This window comes from Lissotriton helveticus, chromosome 4_1 (genome assembly GCF_964261635.1).
Source record: "Lissotriton helveticus chromosome 4_1, aLisHel1.1, whole genome shotgun sequence".
In the NCBI taxonomy this organism is placed as follows: Eukaryota; Metazoa; Chordata; class Amphibia; order Caudata; family Salamandridae; genus Lissotriton; species Lissotriton helveticus.
In genome coordinates, this window is record NC_136063.1 from 1,252,019,511 (window position 1) to 1,252,040,154 (window position 20,644).

Consider the following 20,644-nt stretch of genomic DNA (forward strand, 5'->3'; position numbering starts at 1 on the left):
TACTGGAGCAATACTGAATTTCACCAGTTAAAGTTATGTTAAGCAAATATAAGTCACGTCCTTCCCAAGCACAGCATTATGACTTGCACATTACAACACCTGTTACATGTTCTATAACATCATTGATAACATCACTGATTATAACTGAAATTACATAATTTAGGACAACGCTATGCATGGCAGGTGCGTGATTTGGTGTAAACTGCTCAGTAGTTTGGGAGCAATTAAGGTAAAACAAATAGAGTTATAGTGACCGTTAGTCTCTCAAGTTCCTTGGGAGTCCCGCACAATCAGGAATTAAAAATAAATAAAGGCTAAGTAGGTTCTTTCTCCTGATAGTCATTTTGCTCTGGTAGGAGCGTGCCCTAGGATTAGGGGGCTGCAACATCATAAACATTGTTGTACAAACAATTACAAGAACCCGGGACTTGGCCACAGTGTTCTGTAAACATTTTAAGTGGGCAGGGTATGGGTGCCATCATGCTCTGCTTATGACCTCACAAACTGCATCACTCATATGTTCAATTACATCAGTGAAAACATATCAAATTACCTCTTCACTGGGCATGGTTGGGGTAAAAGTTCTAATTAGCCCAGTAAAGTATAACTGGTGAATTTCAGAGTTTTTTTAACATTTAAAATGTTATGTTTTAACAGACATTTTCATCCAACTATAACATCACTGTTTTTTTCAGCAAAAAAAATATAAACATAGACACAGATATATAGAGAGAAGGAAGTACATATAAAGAAAAAATCCTGCCCTTCTTTCTTAAATAAGGCTAACAAAGGGAAACAAAAACTCTGCAAAGTTTATGTTGCACCAGCACACTTTACTAAATGAAAGTACAACAACTTTTATCAGTTCTGTGATTTTATAGAAAGGACATAAAATATATACACAAAACAAACCCATTGATATGGATAGCCATATAATACAGTCCACAGAGAAGTTTTCATAATTTTGTTTTCTAGATGCACGGTAATCTTCTCAAAGCCTTTGTAGGTGTATGTTAAGTAGCAACACAATGTATTGCATTTTGGATACATCACTGGGTTGCCTCTGCTACTGTTGCAAACTTACAAGGCACAAACTCGACATTGACCATCTAAGGGTTTAATTGTACATTCAATTACACTAGATTGTGTTAAAGTGTGTGGTATTCTTTTTTGTAATCCATAGGCAACTTAAGATGGTGATGAGCTGATGGAAGTAGGGCTCAAAATAAAATATACCCTCTAAAATCTTTAAGAAATTCCAATCACCAAATCTTGGCCGCACTTTCCTTCTACTCTACAAAGGACATGCTACTAGTCCTAGGTTATATTAGTTCAATTGGTTTAATTAAGAACAGACCCTCTATTGGAAAAACAAATGAAAGGCTTTTTTCTAGTATGTTCTCAAGTTTAAGACCCCAATTAGTAGCAGTATTGTCTTTAACCTACACAACCCGTATTTGTTGGAAAACCTACTGCATTTCATTAAAGAGGGGGAAAAACAACTGAAGACCGCCAACCATTATCATAAAACAGAAAAATGAAAATCTGTTTAAGTACACCTTGGAAAGGAAGTCTTAAAGAAGACTACCCTAAAGTATTGCAGGTACTATCTAGTCGAGTTAAAGGAAAAGCTTGCTTCACTTTAAGGCAATAAATGATACAGTAGCGAAACAACCCATTACTACTGAAGGTCTGTACTAGATGTTACAAACACGCCTATAAGACCTACTTTAACCTTTAATATACTCACATGTCTGGATGCTACTATTAGGTTTCAACAGATTTGCTACTCTTGGAACATTTACATGCCAATGGGAAAAAACAAATACAACCAAATTATAGTCCAAACTCAAAAGAGCCCTCACGAAGTGGGCCCTGACAAAAAATACATGACAGTGAAAACAGATTTCCATAGCAGTGAATTTCTGTAAATAATTCTTGAAGATACCTATAAGTACTTGGTTAGAAGTAACAAAATAAATTATAAAAAGAATCTGGGCAAGACTGGCTGCATATTCTCTTGAAGGCTATGTTGAATGTTGTAGTGGAATGCTCTACTAAGCATTTAAAGGTTTTCCTTTACTTCTATGATTGCCATATATTTACATGTTCCCAAGGAGTCAAGGCTTTTACTCATGCTACTAAAATTGCATTTTTATATTTTGAATAACATTTTTATAGAAGACACTTGATAGACATCTTAATATCATACAAAAACTCAAGGGGCTTGCAGAAAGATGTTCACTTCCTCAAGCAACGATGGGCGGGGGAATGGAAATATTTATTATTGGCAATTATCTGTAATGCCAGCAATGTAGGCAAGAATACCTATGAAACAGAATGGAAAGTACATTGAAAATTGTTTGATAACTGTCTTTGGTTTAGCCCTCTTGGCCAAAGTCTTCTGTAAACTTCTTCAGTTTCTCTAAATCCTGCTCATTCACTGTTGGTTTTGTGCTGGTTAGAGACCTTCTCATGTCTGGCTGCAGGGGAAAAATATAAAAACATTCAATTCATCCAGTTTAAACTGTATAGTCCTACAATAAGGTCTTAAGCAAATCATTTACACAATCATGCTACTCCTCAAAAGGCAGGTCCAACAATATACAACAGAAGTAATTGAAACAAAATTGAGATTTCTTCTATTGTTGTCCAGTATAGTTAAGATAAGCAATAAAAACACATTGATTTAAGTTATTTCAACCAATATATTAGACTGTTGATACCATTAACAAAATGGTTAATTATTTCTGATATTTAATAATCTGAAAGTTACTTGAAATGTACATTCAAATATACAGTTCACAAAAAATACTGACCATAGAGACAACTGGTTCAAATAACTTTTCGCTTGGGACATCCATCCATGTCATCTCAATTGCATTTGGATCTCCTGGAGAGCATGGAGTGAGCATATCCTCCATAATAATGTTGTGATCAATCGGTGATGGCCCTCGTACCTTAAAGGTGAAAAAGAAATTATTTAACTGACTGGAGATATAGAAGACTTCACTATCCATCATAATATGACACAAACGTATATAAAACAAGTCTATACAATTGTAGCAGAACAATAAATAGCAGAGCCTGAAACACCTTGAAGTTAGTTAACGTCTACTTTACAAGTAGTTTAAAAAATATATATTGTAGGAAAGTGTATTATTATTTGGGGTCGACAAGTGACCATTTCAAAGGATAAGGCCACAGAGTGCTAGATGTCACACAAATAAAATAAAATATACCTATGCATAATCCCTGGTAATGTGACAAAGCAATCAGGTTTAAATCAAAGGGAATGTGTAAATTATTTAAGTAGGTCTACACAGTAGAAAAGGTTGCAAAAAACACAATAATATTCTATAACCAATTTTAAAATAAAGAGATACAAGATTTTAGGAGTTAAATATGACCAAAATGACAAAAATACAATAAGGGGGAAAAAAAACACTAAGCACCAATAATAGTCATTTCATTTCAAAATACTTTATTCGGTTTTAAGAGTAGAAAAACCATAAAAGCAACGTTACAACAATAAAATGGGGCAATTTGTAAAACATGTACGGTACATTAACCGTAGACAATTATAAATAATTAATTCAGGTATTGGTACATACAAGTATTAAAACTGGCACCCACATAGTAAATATAAACGCTATGATAACATTTTTAGTTAAAACAATGACCACAACAATATGAAGAATCATTAATTCAGGAAGAGTTTTCTCAGTCTCAGTGCTGATTTTAAGAAACCAACCACAAATAAAGTGCTTTCTGGTTTTAGCATTTGCAGGAAGCAGAGTGCTGGGCGAACCTGAGTAAAATTCATCTTTTTTAAAATGGGCTTAAAAAAAACCTCCTGGGAACATCATAGTGGTGACAAAAGAACATAAAGTGCATCAAATCCTGTGGAGATGAGTCATCGCAGCCACAGGGAGACAGCACCTGACCTCTATGGCTTCCCTTCGGAACAGTAAGTAGGAGATGATAGTAATCAAACCTGAATCTAGTTAATGGAAACCGCTCATGGGGAGGGGACACGTAAGATATGGTTCCAACAATGGAACGGTTTTAAGCAGCATAAATTTACGCACACTGGGTTTTGCCAGGTCTGCCCCATCTCTGTTTAAGTTTGGCCATAGAGATTTTTTTTTTTTTACGTAAACCACATCCCTAAAGGTGATCGTTTCAGGACTTAAAAAAAGATCTGGCCGCCCCAATTCATTAAAACAGGTTTTTAGATATTTTAGCCAGGGGATGTTGAGCATATTATCAAAGGACAAAGCTTCTTTAAGCAACTGGTGATTAAGGGTAAGATCTTTATTTAACCAGCACTTAAGCCAGAAGAGCAGAGGCAGCATAGCTAAGGTGTCACCGATAAATGGGAGCCCGGTTTCTTCATGAGTTATTAAGTTTGAGGTCCCTTTGGGTACTCCCAATAACGGTTTTAAAAAGTTGTTCTCTGCCACCTGAATGCCCTTGTGTGCCACATATCCCTATAGCTCACTGCCAACTGAAACACTTTTTACTGGTATAAGTTCAGCATTGCAGCAATTGGGCGCTTGCCCATTTTGGTTGCATAGCCGAAGATAGCGGCGTTTGCCCTTGTAACCTCTCCTCTTTTCCTCTCAACTAGGGCGCCCAATAATAGTCTATGGAATCTGTAGACCGGGATCACAGCATGAATTGCTGCCGACCAAGATGGAGCCCTAATTGTATAAATAAGTTGATTGAACCTAGTGAAAATGTACACCACCCCCCCCCACCAGGATGAAGCTAAATGTCAAACACTCAGATACTTTTTTCCCCACAGGTCACCCACAAACTGTAGAACAAAGGCATACCAAAGTTTACAAACTTTCTTCTTTCCAAACACTTCTGAGGTCCCCCCCAGTACCTCAGGGAAAGGCACTTAGAGTATCAAGGTGTCAGGCAGAAATCTACAGAAAAGTCCAGTCCAGGTATCAGCTGGGCACCTCCAAGAAATGGCCGCTTGAAGCTTGCTGTGCTCCTGTGGAGTTTTACCAGCTGGCCCTTTGAGTCTCTGGGTACGAGAAGGTGTAGGTTCGGTCCTTCAAGGCTCCTTTCTGGTCATAGTCCGCAGCTCCCATCATCTTACGATCTTCTGCAGGACCAGAAAGTGTTCTGAAGGCTGGGTTAGGGTCCAGTGAAGGCTGGGTTAGGGTCCAGCTTTGTAAGGTTCACCAGCTTGTGTGTGGAAGACACCCTAAGACACTCTTAGTCCTTCTATGATCAATTGACTAATCTTCCAAGGCCCAAGCATAACTACTTTTTCAGTAGTTCATGCTTGCCTAACTACAAACAATCCCAAAATGCATGCAGCAGGGCATTTTCAAGATGGTGAAGGTCTTCCCAACACTAAACGTGAACTTTGACAGTGTTGAGTATGTAGGGAAATTAACTATGTTAATCACTAGTGTCCTCGTGCACCTTACACACAAGTCTGGTACGATAGAAACAGGGTCCTGTAGCTCCCGAACAGAAGATACACAAGACTTGCCCTGGCATCCTGTTTGCCCACTTTCAAATGGGCCAAGGTTTTTTATGTGGCTCAGAGAGACCTATTGTTAGAAATGGGATCTCTGGTTGGCTAAGGCTTGCGCCAAAGCCAGGCAGAGACCACCACTCTAGTCAGGGCCTGGGGAGTTACAAGCCAAAGATAACCCCTGTTCACCCCCTTGGTAGCTTGGTACGAGCAGTCAGGCTTATCCCGGAGGCAGTGTGTAAAGCGGTTGCGCAACACACACACACACAGCAGCAACACACTAGGCACACCACAAAAGGAACTCCACACAAGGTTATATATAAAAACAGCCGTTGTATTACCATAAACACATTCGATCATAATCACACATATACACTGTGCCAACTGGCACGGAGCAGTATCTACAGGTCCCAGATGCAACTCCTCCCTCCCATCTACATGCAGATCTCCCTATTCACCACCGGGCAGACTCATCCTGGCTCCTGGAGCAAACCACACCAGCCAGCCCCTGTCACTCACAAGCCAGACTGGCAATTCACATTTCACAGCACACAGAAATGCCAACTTCTAAAAATGCTCAGACTTGAGTCCCTTGCTCACTTTGCCACTGGATTCAAGCAAGCCTGGCTGAAGACGGCTGGAATGCCAGAAACCGGTCCTAGGAAGCTTGATTCCCGTCCAGGGAAGGCATGGCTTGGCAGTTTGGGCTGGACTGTTCCCATGAGGCACAGGGTCAGACTGATTTGCATATGGCCATGTCTGAACTGGGGAGGCAGAGTGGGCTAAAGAATGGCGATGGATTAAATCCAGATCTGTTGCCTGGGTGTGAGTGATTGGTTCAGATGCTCCGTCCATCACCACCCCCTTTTGTACAACTTCTAAAAGTGGCACTTCTCCACTAGACACAATAAATCTGCACACACCATTGCGCAGCATTTATTCTCACGAGTTCGCACATACAAAACTCGCCCCTGCACTCCTCTCACATCAGGAATTACCATGGACACACATATCCCCCATGCATTCATATAGGAGGCAGGCCAATCTCACCACACGCACTCAGACTGAGCACGCACTTTACACTGGGACACAGTGCTAAAGTGCGCAGAAGCCAAAACCTACTAGTATCAGGTCACATTAAAAGGCAACAAGTTTAGGGGTGAACCTACCAAAAGGGCCAAGTCTAACACCCATCCTGCAGGATTTGACACTGTTGTGCCAAAAGGATGACAGCCCCACTCTTAGGCTGAGGTCAGATGGGCTATCTTCCCCCATTCAGGCCGACCTGTGACCTATTGTGTGTTTCTTGGGAAGAAATGTCACACCTTATTAAAGGACTAAGATTAGGCAGGGAGTTGAAAGAGGCTAATGCTAATTAGGCTCATGAAAGCTTGGACAGGTAAGGGGTTACTCTAAAAGTTACATTTCCCATATAAGTAATAACAATCAGACTTCTCAATTAGATTGGATTTTTATTAAATATGAAAATAACTCTTTAAATGGAGTCTGTAGCTGGTACAGGTCAAACGTTCTGAATTAAAGTGTATCATCTATACTTTGACTTTTGCAGTTGCAGTCTCAAGAGTGACAGTGTACTTTTGGGCCTAGTCACACCATTTCTAGGTCACACATGTTCAATTCTTAAATATTAGGCAACTTACCTTGTGGTCAGGAAGGTGTGCCTAGGGTTGACTTTTTGAATATTAAAAATCTTTTTTCCTACTTCCCAAAATAGTGATTTTGACAAGTCTGTGCATGTCAGGGTTCAAGCTACTGCTGCCAGGCTTCACAGGGTAGGCCTAAAGCAAACTTGTCACTGTCGTGGAAGGCACAAGTGGTGCTCCAGTCCACAAGTCACATTTAACTTTCAATGGCAGGGTTGTATTTCTATAATCTGACCTAATAGGAACACTACATGGACCAATCAGGTTTTAAACAAATGTTGAAATATTTTAGGGATCAGACCATATACACTGGCATTGAACAGCAGTGTCCCAGTTGTAGCGTTCAAGATCATCAGCAAGCGAGTCCTAACAAAAAATGGAAAACTGGGGGGTGACCTTTCCAAAAAATGCCACTTAGCAAACAAATCTCTAGTACAATGTAAGAAATATATGTCCTATCTGGATGCAGACCTGTGGCATTATCCACATCAATATCAAACAGATTTCACAGGGGGATAGTAAAGCATGGCACACTCATATGCATCACAGGTAAATTAGTTTCCTTTAGCATATTTCTTCACAGGACACACCACTGAAATCACAAACGATCACAGGTGTGTATCATTTTGTATTCGATAAAATAGTCAAAATGGACTTGACCTTTGAGGAAAATAAAGCCATAATATATATAATCTCCAATCTGGTAAATCATCTCGAACTTTGTCATCTGTTCATGCTTTATTCATGTTTGCTACCTCTGATCATTCTTCAACATCTAGTAGCCATTTCTCAACTGTAGGTCTTTTGTTTATCTGCCGATTTAACAGCAGTGTGTCTTTTTGCCAATCATAACATTTTCAATGCAAAGAACGAGTTCCCTGCCTTCGGTAACAATGTATCTAATAGAGACATAGGTTAGTTGTAGCTTCCTTACCTTAGTTGTACATTTCTTACCTTAGAATTTCTCCCTGGCATCAGTCCGAATCCAGAGATTTTTGCTTCAACATTACACCCTGTGCGTCATTAGGTGGCGTTGATTGGCTCCACGCCAGTCGTCTGCATTGTGGGCACCGAGATGACATCGCAGGAACTTAATAGATGCTGCCCATGCGCGCTGACGTAAGTTCTTTCCACGCCAGAAGCGCAGAGCCATGAAAGACACTGACCACTGGTGTGTTAAAATTAGGGCCCTGTAAGTGAGTCCCTATCCCTAGAAATCAGTTCACAGAGCGAGGAGGCTGGGTGCGGCGGTAAGGAATCTACAACTAACATTTGTCTCTACAAGATTTATGCATTTTTATATAGCGAAGACTTTACCCAAATGTGTCAGAAAGCTTCACAATAGGAACAGTTACGTTACATGAGGAAAATGTTACAAAAGTACATATTACAGAAGCAAATGAAATACAAGAAGAGGTATGATACAGCAATAGATGGCAGTCACTCAAAAACACAATGGGATGACACTTGTACAGACACAGAATACAACATTTACAATATTGAAAGAACTTTCTTGAGGGACATGAAAAGGGATGTATTAATTATGGAAGTGTCTTTGGAAGAGAATAGATTTGAGGTCAGTTTTAGGCTGTTACTGCCACTAAATGTAAGAGAATGGAGGAGCATGCCAATTCCACTTTCTAGAGATGTCAAAAATAGCAGGTAATGTCTTGCACCGATGCTTTGAGCGGGGTTCTGTCCTGTTTTGTCCAACAATAATGGGCAAATTATTCCACTTTGCTCCAGAGTTACCACAAGTGAGATTTGAATCTACTCCTCTGGGAGTGTAAGGTAACAAAAATCCAAGACCTCAGGAGCCAGATTATTACATTTAACTGCTTGAGGTCCATGTGTCTGAGCTGACGCAGAATCAGTAAATCTGGTCTCAAGAGAAACTTTTCATGAGAATGTACAGACATTTCCAGCAGCATTAAAAACCACAGCTTTCACACCCAGGTTGCTGCCACCAGAATGAGGGTAATTGATTATTGCCCCATTTCCCTCACAACATAAGGGATCAGAGGCAGTGGAGGAAACGCTTATGCAAATATCCCTGATGAATTTACCCGTAGTGCATGGCCCATGGACTGTGTGAGGATACTTAAAGGCAACGTTTTGGCGTTTTTTGATTTGCGCAATTGACTCCCATTCAAGGACTTGTTGATGCATCTAGCTTAACTTGTCCACAACATCTTCTAGTGTTGGTAGGTGTTATTCTAGGAGCCGAATGTGATTATGAATGGCCAAATGCCAATTCTTTTAGCCTAGTACTGACAGTTGGAATTACTTTTTTTCTCCACTGCTTCTCGATGTACTTCATAGCTGTCATGTTGTAAATCTTTAGGAGAACTGTTTTAACACTTATTGGGTCAGAGTACCAATATGACTTCTAGGAGTTCCAACTAACTGATGTGACAACCTTGTTGTTCCTGCATCCAGGTACCCTGTACAGTCGTATGGTTGAAAAGTGCTCCTCACCTCATGAAATATTTGTAAAAACCATTGTATTAATGGATTAATTATTATATTTATTTACTTATTAAGCGCGGCTGTCACCCCAAGGGTATCCTGGCGCTGAGACTGCAACTGTCCTGCTGGCGAACTGTCACTACCTAAGTTTTAGGGAACAGAAAGGTTTTGAGGTTCTTTTTAAAAGAGGTAAGATCTTGTGAACACCTCAGAGCCAGCGGAAGAGTGTTCCAGAGTGTGGCAGCCGCTAAACTAAACGCACGGCCACCCATCCTCACTCTATTGACCCTAGGAACTGTAACTAGGAACGCAGAGGCAGATCTTAAAGGTCTGGCAGCAAAATACCAAGAGAAGAGGTTTCGAAGCGAAATCGGCCCCTGTCCATGCAAAGCCTTAAAGACAAGACAGAGAGCCTTGAAACAAATTCTCTCTTGGATGGGCAGCCAGTGAAGGTCTGCTAGAGCACCCGAAGAAGAGGCAGAGCGAGGGCGGGATAGGGCCAATTTTGATGCCATATTTTGAACCCTCTGCAGCTTTCGGATCAGTGTTTTTGGGGCTCCCAAAAGTAGTGCATTGCAGTAATCTAATCGACTAAGAATAGACCTGCGCACTACTTCTGCCCTTACCTCCTCAGGAAGAAGCAGTAGGATCTTGCGTAGGGCACGAAGTAAGCCCATACAGCCCGCTATAGTTCTATTCACCGAGGCATCAAGCTGCAGATTGGGTTCGAATATGACTCCCAGATTTCGGGCCGATTTAGCCGCCTCCACCGTACCTGGAATAGATGTCGGATTAAGGTTGAGGGTACTGAAAAGACCTGCCCAACAACAAATGTTTGTTGTTCCAGCATAGAAGAGTCTTCGAGTCCTGGGCTGCACCAACAGTGGATCTTATCAATGACCCTCTGCCTGGGACCACTGCCTCACTATGCACTCTTGCAGCGGGTTCATGAGTAGTCATGTGTGACACTATGACTATGTATGAAGCCATCATCCCCAAAACGTTAATCAACAGCCACACTGTAAGAGGGCATACTCACTAAAAAGAGGAAGTAGCCATCATCCTCACAGTTTGGCTAAGCTTTTCCTGTGACTTAATTTAACACTGCCCCAAGAAAGGCTAGGAGCTGCTGTGACACAAGATGCAATTTTTTTGTCATTGACTGTGCAACAGAGAATACCACAGATTGTGTGGGAGGCACTGCTCTTGGCTGCCGCTGTTTATCAGGTAGTCGTCTAAGTAAGGAAAGAAATGAATGGTGTTTCTAAGAAAGTGTGCTACTACCACCGTTAGACATCTGGTAAATACCCTAAGTGCTGTAGTGGCCCCAAAGGGTCAAACTTTGAGTTGGTAGTGTTGTCCGCTTATCTCAAAGTGCAAGTAGTGGTAATGCGCCGGATGAAAAGAGACATGGAAGTATGCATCCCAGGTACATGATTACCTTGTGGAGGAATGGTATGACATCCTATAGGTTGGTTGTTCGAAAGTGCCGGTGATCAGATGCAGCAGGTTAGAGGCCCAAAGTTTGGGACAAGCCACAAAGTTGAGTCTTTTTCAGGATCGGGAAGTGCAGGGAGTAGACTTCTTAGCACTCTGGTGAGGAAGCACCAGTTCAATGGCACCTTTGGTGAGGAGTGCTTGTTCTTCTTTTAACTGTTATAGATGGACTTGACTCATTACACAACGACTAGGTTGTAGGTTTACTGGTATGGTGTGAAACTCCAGACAGTATACCTTCTGTATCACAGGGGGCACCCTTTTGTCAGAGTTTATTTCCTCCAACTTTGGAAAAAATAACCTCAATCAATCCCCGACAGGTATTGTGATTGGGGAGATTGACTGACAAGTCACTGGTTGAATGTAGAGGTGCCCTGTTGAAGCCACATTGACCACTGCTTCAGGAGCAACCAACTCTCCCAAAAGAATTGGGTGCGTGTGTGTCCTAAAATGAATTGTTCTGGCGATGACTCTGCCCTTAGGTAGAAGCAGATGATTTACGACCTCCTCTACGCTGTTTATGAAAAGTAGACCTAGATGTTTGGGTCTATAGTGCACCCATGGCCTTGGCGGTCTCTTCTGTTGAATTTTTTCCGAGTGTTAACCGGAGGGTCGAACAGATGCTCGCTCTCAAATGGAACACTAATGAGGTGTTGTTGGACTTCCTGTCTAAAATCCAAAACTCTTAGCCCCGCCCGGAGATTCAGCAAGATGCTGGTATTGATCTGCTTGGAAGTGGTGTCAGGGGAGTCTAGGGCACAGAGTCTTTGTGTTGGGAGATGGCTTTCCCATCCATGACCAGCTCCTACCCTCTCTAGTGGTAGGTTTTAAAAAAGTGGCTGCCAAACTCCTCCATCACCCGCCAGTGATGGAAATCCTGGAGAAGCCTCCACTATTGCCTGAGCTGAGAGAAAGGAGAATTAGGTGGCCCCTCATGTCAAAGAGTCATCTGGTGAAGCCTTGTACTGCTTCTCAACCAGTGGGTCAACAATCCAGAAACTGACTGGGTCATTCAAGCTGTCGATACTGCAATGAACCAGTCTCTTTTTTAGCAATGGCGAGTAATGGACAGTCCTCTAGATTTTAGAGAGTTACAACCAAAAGGTCATCCATCTCCTCAAAAATGTTAATCCGCCCTCTGTATTTCAGCATGGTACGCGGGGATGGTACTGGGGGGGTATGGAGTTTGATTTGAGGCCTTGACAGGAAAGGGCTCTAGGTCAGGATGGTCCTAAGGGTCAAAATTGTTATCCTCCCAAGGGTCATACTTATCCCTAGATTTGACTGTGTTATGGTATGAATAACAAGGATCCTAAGGGCTTTCTTGGACTGAGTCAGCGTGGTTAGAGGGGTGTAGAACTGTGGTGACTGGGGAGGTACAGTTGGCGTGAGAGGCCTAGGGCCATGCAGTTCTGGTGTCAGAACGGTGGCCTCGACCCTTAACCGTCAGATATCACAAAGGACTGGATCTCCTCTGATATTTACTCCTCAAAGGTAAGCTTCCTCCTCTTGGCTATATAAGATGAATGTGCCTTATCCTGCAGGAGCAGCCGAGCTAAGACTTTCCCCATGAAGAGGTTGCTGCCTAATGTACGGCTCCTCAGGAAGATCTAGGGTAAATGGGGCCTCAGTAGAGTCTAATTTCGGCTTCGAGACATGTGTGGATCGTGCTAATAGGGCGGGTTTCAGAGTCAGCTTCTAGACCGACATCTCTGAGGTTTATGGCCAAGTCCGCATTGTTGATAGTGAAATTTGGTGCCCTTTTAACGGAGGCTAATTGGCGTCTCTCGTGCTAGAGAGGTCTTGGAGGATGGAGTCGTACCCAAAGGTTGGGGTTTGTCTCAGGGTTTGACACCTGACTCACTCAGGAGAGATATTCTGACTCAATATGAGGATGCTCATAAGTCCAACCCCTTTAGGGATTAATGCACAGTAAACATTGTAGTTTGGGGGCTAATATGGTAAGTGTTGTCCTCGGGACTGTGCTCCGGCGCATGGGGGTTCCACCTTGTCCCCATCCAAAGGGTAAGAGGACAAAGCATCCATAATTTGACCTCCCTGTGCCATCAGAGTACCTGATGTTCCAAGCTCTTCTTGTTCTGCGCCCATGAAGTCCTTGGGCCCAAACTGGTCTCTGGCGAGTGTAGATGCGGTATCTTGTGGTGCCCCCCCAAAGTGTTTGCATCATTAACACTTGAACGCCTTACATGCCAAGCAGGCCAACCTCTCCATGCTCTGGAGACATGCAAATGCTATGCTGGTCAGACCAGAGACATTTCGAGTTACATTTAGGAGAGAATTGGAAGGGTATTTTTCTTTAACAATCACTGTAAATATGACCAGTGTCTCCTCGAGACAGCTCCATCGATGTAGAGTACTGCACGGTCCTTGATCCGGATGAGTAGCACAGAAGGTCATGGAGAAGATGTAGTCGGTCCTTGAATTGGAACATCCGAACCAGAAGGTGGAAAAAACAATCTGAGATGATGTCTTTATCCTGATGTAATGTGGCTATCAAAGGCATTGTGAGGTATCCATTGACTGAAAACACCCCCCCCCTCCCAAAAAAACAACGTGCAAACGTCTGCTTCCAAAAGTAAATGAAGGATTATGCAGAGAACATGTATCTAATGCAAAACACATGCTACAATCACAATGTTTTCTGAGGATACTGAAGGTTAAGTTGGATGATTTAGTAGGATTCAAAAACATCTAAATAAAGAAAATGCTTAGAGTTACATTCCCTCCTTAGTTAATTAAAACTTAAAGATACCTTACCTTTTTAAAGTGAGTAGCTGACTGAACTTTCCTTACTGGCTGCATCAGGGCATCGCGTACAATAATGCTTATGTCTGCACCAGAATAGCCTTCTGTTAGCTGACCTAGAGTTTGATAGTCCGGTTCCTGCAAGGAGTTTGGTGTTGACCCAAGGTGAAGTTTAAACATAGCAGCACGAGCATGTGCTTCAGGCAAGGGGATGTAAATACGCTTCTCAAACCTTTAAAAGATAAAGCAACCTTTAGAAGACACATTTTTTTCACCTCATTTCATTCAAGAAATTCAAAAATTGTGCTTTTATTTTAATAACTGTACCACTTATGGTTTCCCGAAAAGATAAAAAACGATTTTAATTGCAGGAAGAAAAGCAGGAATAAAGTTCAGTAAAAAAGGTTTTACTTACCTTAGGTAATAATCTTTCTGGTGGATACTATCTACCTGCAGATTACTCACCTTTGAATATCCCATGTGCCAGACTGAATCTGGAAACTTCCGATTCAGTTCTCCGGTGTCAGTAGAGGGCACTGGCTCCATCTCTACAACAGAAGGAGTGTCGTGGCGGCATCGGTGAAGCTAGGCAGCATCCACCCAGTGCCCAGAGGTCCGTTTATATCAAGTCTACATCAAAATGGGTGTAGTGCAATCGATTCATAAACTTTATTCGATTCAAAATAATAGAATCACAAAAGTATACAGACCTTAATTTAAAAGCATATTGACACCAATAGATCAGGATAATTCATTCTACAATTTATACATATCGAATCGAATCGTGTAGTGCAACACACTAAACAGGCATCCTTTTACATGGCCTAAGAATTTCCTTCAAAAAAGGGGAGCTGGGGTGGGATCAGTGATGAGTCTGCAGGCAGAGTATTAAACAGAAAGATTGTTCTCGAGGTAAGAACATTTCTTCTGATGGATACTTCCATCTGCAGAATCCTCACCACTGAATAGAATCCAAAGCAATGTTTCCTGTAGGGGAGTCAATCTCAAGGAGGAGAGATTAGAGGTGAACCATCTGGTCTCCGAATTGCATGAGATCTGGTCTGCATGGCAGTTTGTGATGTGGACGTTCCAACCTGTAGAGAAGGTCCGTAAATCATATGTGACATGGCCACTCCAGAGAAATCAAGATCATTCTTTCCCTCGAGTAAGATACTTTGATGAGAACTGATAGGATCAGGGGGATCGGCGGAAAGTTGTAGAAATTTGCCAGACCAGTAGATCCATAGGACATTCCCCAGTGTCCATGGTTCGAAGAACCTCAAGGTGAAGCCTGGGCATTTTTATGATAGTCTTGTGGTTCATGCTGAGACAGAGGTCATAAAATGATGGGTGGTGCCTCGAGTCAAGGCAACAGTCATTGTTTGTGTCTGTGATGGAAATTTGTCTATATGCTGCCCGCACAACTCCCCTAAATGAATCGACCCAGAGGGATGGGGTCCCTGGGGCCTAGCGAAGGATTGGGGAGGTGGGGGCTGCACACCCCCTTTCTGAAGCAGTATCATACCAAGTCGCCCCCCCCCCACCCCGAGTACCCAAAACTTTTAATCAGTGAGGCTAAAGGAGTGATGTATAGATTAAAAAGCATTGTGCTCAGTGCAAAGCCTTGTGGCACACCACAGGGTAGAGTAAAGGATGTTGAACTGTGGCCATTAGATTCCACGAATGGGCTTGGTCGGTAAGAAAACATTTAAGTAGCTCAGTGGCTGTGCCCCCAACTCGAAATTCAAACAGATGCTTGATAAGGAGTTTGTGATTAATGGTGTCGAACGCTGCAGAAAGATCTAACAAGATTAAGGCAGTGTTTCCTCCCTTGTCCAATGGGGTTCTGACACACTTGGAAGCTGTAATCAGGGCTGACTCAGTGCTGTGTTGGCTTCTGAAGCAAAACTGGGAGGGATCAAGCAGCTTATGATCCTGGTTAAACAGAAAGAGCTCGGTGTTCATGGATTTCTCTACCATCTTGGCCGGGAAAGGAATCTGCAAGGTTGGCCGGTAGTTGTTAGGATTAACAGCGTCGAGATTCGGCTACTTTTGGGGATGGGAGAATTGATGCAATCTTCAATTGTTTGTTAAAGTAACCAAGAAGGAACATTTTATTGAAAATCAATTAGAGGTGGCCTTGACAGTGGTAGGGGTAACTGTAGTATTCTAGGTAGACATGGAATGATCAAGTGGCAATCCTGATTTGATCTGTTTAAACCGATCTGTTACTTATCCAATAGTGAGGTGGGAGAAAGCGGAAAAAGTAGCATTCAAAGACTGAAGCGGCTCTGATAACTCGAACTCCAAGTTAACTGCTACTCTAGTGCAGGTCCCTGATTGGGAGCCTCCAGATAGCACTGACTGAAAATTGTTGGCTTTAGTTTGCCGCAAAGACATTAAATATAGCCTCTACTTTGGTTTTAAAGAATGTGGCAAGTTTGTTGCACATAGAGGGGTCTGTGCTGACGAAGGACTGCTGAGCTTGACCACTGTAGAAAAAAAGCTCTTTGGTAGTATTAATAGCTTAACTAATTTTATTTACAAAGAATTTAGATTTAGCTTTAATCTAGAGTTTTAGGTAGAGAAGCAACTCTGATTCATTCAGGACTTTGTCCTCTACGATGTAGTCCGACCTCCACTTCCTCTCTGACCTTCTACAAGATCGTTTTGCCAATCTAAACTTTTCATCGAACCAGGGCTCAGACGGTGTAAATTGATTTTTTGTTTCCACATTTAGTGGGCGCTACACCGTCAATGGCTGAACTGATCCATTGGTGGTAGTCATCTGCAGCTGAGTCAAGATCAGAAGATACTAGTATATTCGATCAAATTAAGACCTTAGTAAGGTGGCGTTTTATATTTCATGCCAAGGACGATAACAGTAGGTGGGTGGGGCTGTGAGCTCTTCCGAAGTGTGCCTCACTAAATTAAGTTGAAACATCACTGCCTTGTGGTCTGACCACGTAAGTGGTAGTGGTGAGGTGGCCTGAATAAAAGGGCAGTCCGAAAAGATGCCATCTAGAGTATGACCCCCAGAGTGCGTGGGGTCAAGAACTAATTGAGACAGGCCTAAAAGAGATAAAGAAGCAATGAGGTCGCGGATGTCTGGGTCCTCATTGTTCTCCAAATGAAAGTTGAAATCTCCAAGATTAGTGAAATCAGTGGAGTTGGCTTTGATATTCCATGGCGTACTATCTATGTTTAAGAAAAGATTTCTAGGGTCGAGGGGTCTATAGATAGGGGCACTATTGAAAGTCCAATTTTAAAAACCAAGGCTTCTGAATTACCGTATACATTTGCTTTTGTGTGGACCTTTTTTTTTTAACTTCCCTTGGCTGCACACATTTACGATACTTCTACTAAAGCGGTTCGCAATGTTTAAGCCACATTCAGTGTTAAGTTAAGATCTCTACCCATGGAAAAGGCAGACAGCTTCTGACAGTATGCTGGAATGCTTGCTTTTTATCGCTTAGTTGTTTAAAGCAAATGCTTTAGCCTTAAAACGTTTGTGTTATTCCCTTTTCATGCCTCAGTATCTTTCTTTGCACTTTGTAGGCATTTTCAAATTGATTTTGTTAACCGTAATCTATTAGATCATTATGATCAAATTCTAAATGTTGTAATAAACATTGCATGTTAAAAAATAAAGTTAATATACAAGAGCTATGCTATTTTTTACCATTAAACAGGCAGCCACAAGCGCATTACCTAGGAGACAACAGGGTCATAATTTTAATGGTGGAGCAAGTGCAGTAGCACCAAGCCCAAAAGTTGTCAGAACTCCTCTAAAGACATTAATATTGCTATATTTTACTACTAAACAAGCAGTCACAATTGCAGTAACTTTGCAGTGAAAGGGGCTTGATTAAAATGGTGCAGCAGATGCAGTGGCACTGGGGCCAAAAGTTGTCATAACTTTACTAAACACCAAATATTGCTATATTTTTCTACTAAACAGGCAGTCATAAGCACAGTTATCTTGCAGGCAACAGAGTCATCATTTGAACGATGCAGCAGGTGCAGTGGCACCGGGCCCAAAAGTAGTCCGAACTCCTCTAATCACCTATGAATATATTTTCCTTAACAGGCAGTCATAAGTGCAGTTATCTAGCAAGCACTAGGGTCATGATTTCAATAGTGCAGCTGGTGCATAGCACTGGGGCCAAAATCTCTAAGGACCCCGCTAAACTCAGATTATTGCTATATTTTACTACTAAACAAGACAATCACAAGTGCATTTATCTAGCAGGCAATAGGGTCACGATTTAAATGGTGCAGCAGGTGCAATGACATTGGGGCCCAAAGCTCTAGTAACCCCTCTAAACAACAAATATTGCAAAATGTTACTATTAAACAGGCAGTCCCATGTGTAGTTAACTTACAGGAAATAATGGTCATGATTCGAATGGTAGAGCAGGTGCAGTGGCACGGGGGCAAAAAGTTGTTATAACTTCTCTAAACACCAAATATTGCAATACTTTACTACTTCTACTGCGGCTCTTGGCAGTCTCAGGACCACAGAGACACCGCTGGTTTCTATGAAGTTGGGCTGATGGACTCGGGTGCATAGGTGTTTTGTTCAGCGAGGTTGAGGCTCATACAGTTCTCTGTGCACCTGCAGAAGAAGGAAAAGAAACACAGCGAGACATCTGGCACGGAGTGGCCTCTGCTGAAGTCCCTCTACATGCAGGTAAGTTTTGGCAGTGGTGTTTGGAATGGCTACAAACAAGCCTTGGTGCCTGCAACAGAATTTGGTACTCCGGGTATTGGAGCAGGGAGCCTCCAGTGTGGATCAGCCTCGGTGGACAAGGTAGTCATCAGATCGGTGAACTAGACTGTGAGGTCTCTGCCTGCAGGCAAGTGGCTCCTTATGCTTCAAGGCAGATGCTGGCTTGTTGGCAAAGTGCTGGCAGCACTGCAAGGCTTTGGGAGGATGAACAGCTGAACAAAAAGGCTGGTCTTTGTCATTGTCAGGACAGGAGCAGGCAGGGTGTGGCTCTAAGTCCACAGCTAATTCTCATTTCTTGCATTTTCTGGCTCTTCTTGTCGTCCTGCTGGGTCTGCTGGGGCGGCTTTATATTTCTTCTCTATCCTGCTGTTAATAGCCCTAGCTCTAACTGGATCTTTAAACACTTCTGGTGCATGTTTAATTACTCCTTTGAGCATAGGTAAAATAGAGGTGAACTTTTGTGAAATATCAAAAGTGTCCATTAAAAAATCCTCTTCCACAGGGTCTGTGTGTAAGTCAACTCCATGGTATTGTGCAGCTCTGTGAATGAGCTGGTTGAACCCATAGTATCCTCTGGAGGGGAAGGTCTAGAGGGGTATATGTCGTCTTGTGGTACGTTAGGGACATCTGGTGTGTTATAATCGTCCTAGGGGTAGAAGGTGGACTAGGTTCTCCTAGTGGCTGATCATCTGCACCCTCCCCTGTGTCATCAGAGGTGTCATCATCGTCCACTGGTGGAGGAGATGGTGTAGGAGAGCGGTGTGGTGGAGGAGGAGGTGGGGGAGGAGGTGGGGGAGGAGGAGGTGGAGAAGGGATCCTGAGAGGAGTTGTAGCAATGTCTCTCTTTTTGGGTGGTGGAGCTGGTATGGGCGTGTCCAGGGGTCTCTTCTTAGAGCTGAGAGTCAGCTGGCCAGTCTTTGGGTCTTTTTGAAGAGTATTTTGGGTGTGCTCTGGTTTGAAAAGCTCTTCAGTTGGAGGTTGGTCATTCGGTGCAGATTTTTTCGGTTCCGAATGCTTGTGCGGCACCGACTCTGGAGTGGATTTGTTCTCTTTATGCTTGGAACCGTGATGTTTTACAGTCTCTGTAGGAGTGTGCAGAACCGGTTATTTTTTACGGCTCCGAAGGTTGAGAGTCTGTAGTCTTTGGTATCGTTTTTTTGCTCGGTTCCGATGGTTTTTACGGAGTCGAGGGATTGGTGCCGGTAGGCTTTGGTGCATTGTGCGGAGCAGAGGCAGTAGTCGGCACGGAAGAGGAAAACGATGGCTTCTTTTTAGGTGTTGGGGTTTCGGAACCGACGGCAGGCTGACTTGAGCTAAAGTGGCCTGAAGTCTTAGTTGTTGGCTTCTTTGCCGGGCCCGGTGGCGGGGCATGAGAAGTACTGTCTCAGTGTGCACCTGGGCGCGAAGGTGTGACCGAAGCCTTTTTCGGTGTTGGGCGGAGGAGGTCGGGGTCAGTACTTACGACCCGCTGCCCAGGAGTGATGTCTTCGACGTCGGAGTCATCGGCTTCGTAGGGGCTGACGAGGCCTTCCCCGACCCGCACCTGTTCTGGTACATCGACGCCTTCCTGGAAGATGTCATAGGGAATGGACGTCGACAAGCGAGAAATGCTTCTTCGAGCTCGACAATCTCGAATAGTCTTCTTGGAGGGGAAGGAGGCACAAGCTGGACAGTCTCTGGCCTTGTGCTCCGGTGAAAGTCAGAGGTTACACACCTCATGAAGATCTGTGAGTGGGAATTTTGACCCACATTGAGGACACTTTTTTAATGGATACCTTTCCATGAGCCAGATGTAATAGCCTAGGTATGCCCAAAGGCCTTCGTCGACGACCGGAATCGAGGACTTCAACTTGGAGAGATGTGCGTCGACTAGGGATCGCGATCAAAACAATACCAAAGAAAAGTTTGAGGATTACGTGTCGAAAGTTGAATCGGTAACAGCACCGAACTGTAGCGAAATAAACACATCCGTGCCCAATGGCGGAAAAAAACAATCTGAAGATGGAGCCGATG

The 20,644-nt window shown here is 42.9% G+C and overlaps 1 protein-coding gene across 1 annotated transcript in view; it reads right to left on the reverse strand.

The window, feature by feature from the left end:
• Positions 1 to 812: 812 nt before the first annotated feature.
• The window catches only part of VPS4B (vacuolar protein sorting 4 homolog B), a 203,550-nt gene continuing 183,718 nt past the window's right edge, over positions 813 to 20,644 (reverse strand). Inside the window, exons 9-11 of the mRNA XM_078687802.1 lie at positions 13,912 to 14,131; positions 2,820 to 2,960; positions 813 to 2,483 (exon numbers count right to left, since the gene is read on the reverse strand). Of these exons, the coding sequence (XP_078543928.1) occupies positions 2,382 to 2,483; positions 2,820 to 2,960; positions 13,912 to 14,131 (463 nt within the window). The 3' untranslated portion in view covers positions 813 to 2,381. The remainder of the gene's footprint in view (positions 2,484 to 2,819; positions 2,961 to 13,911; positions 14,132 to 20,644) is intronic.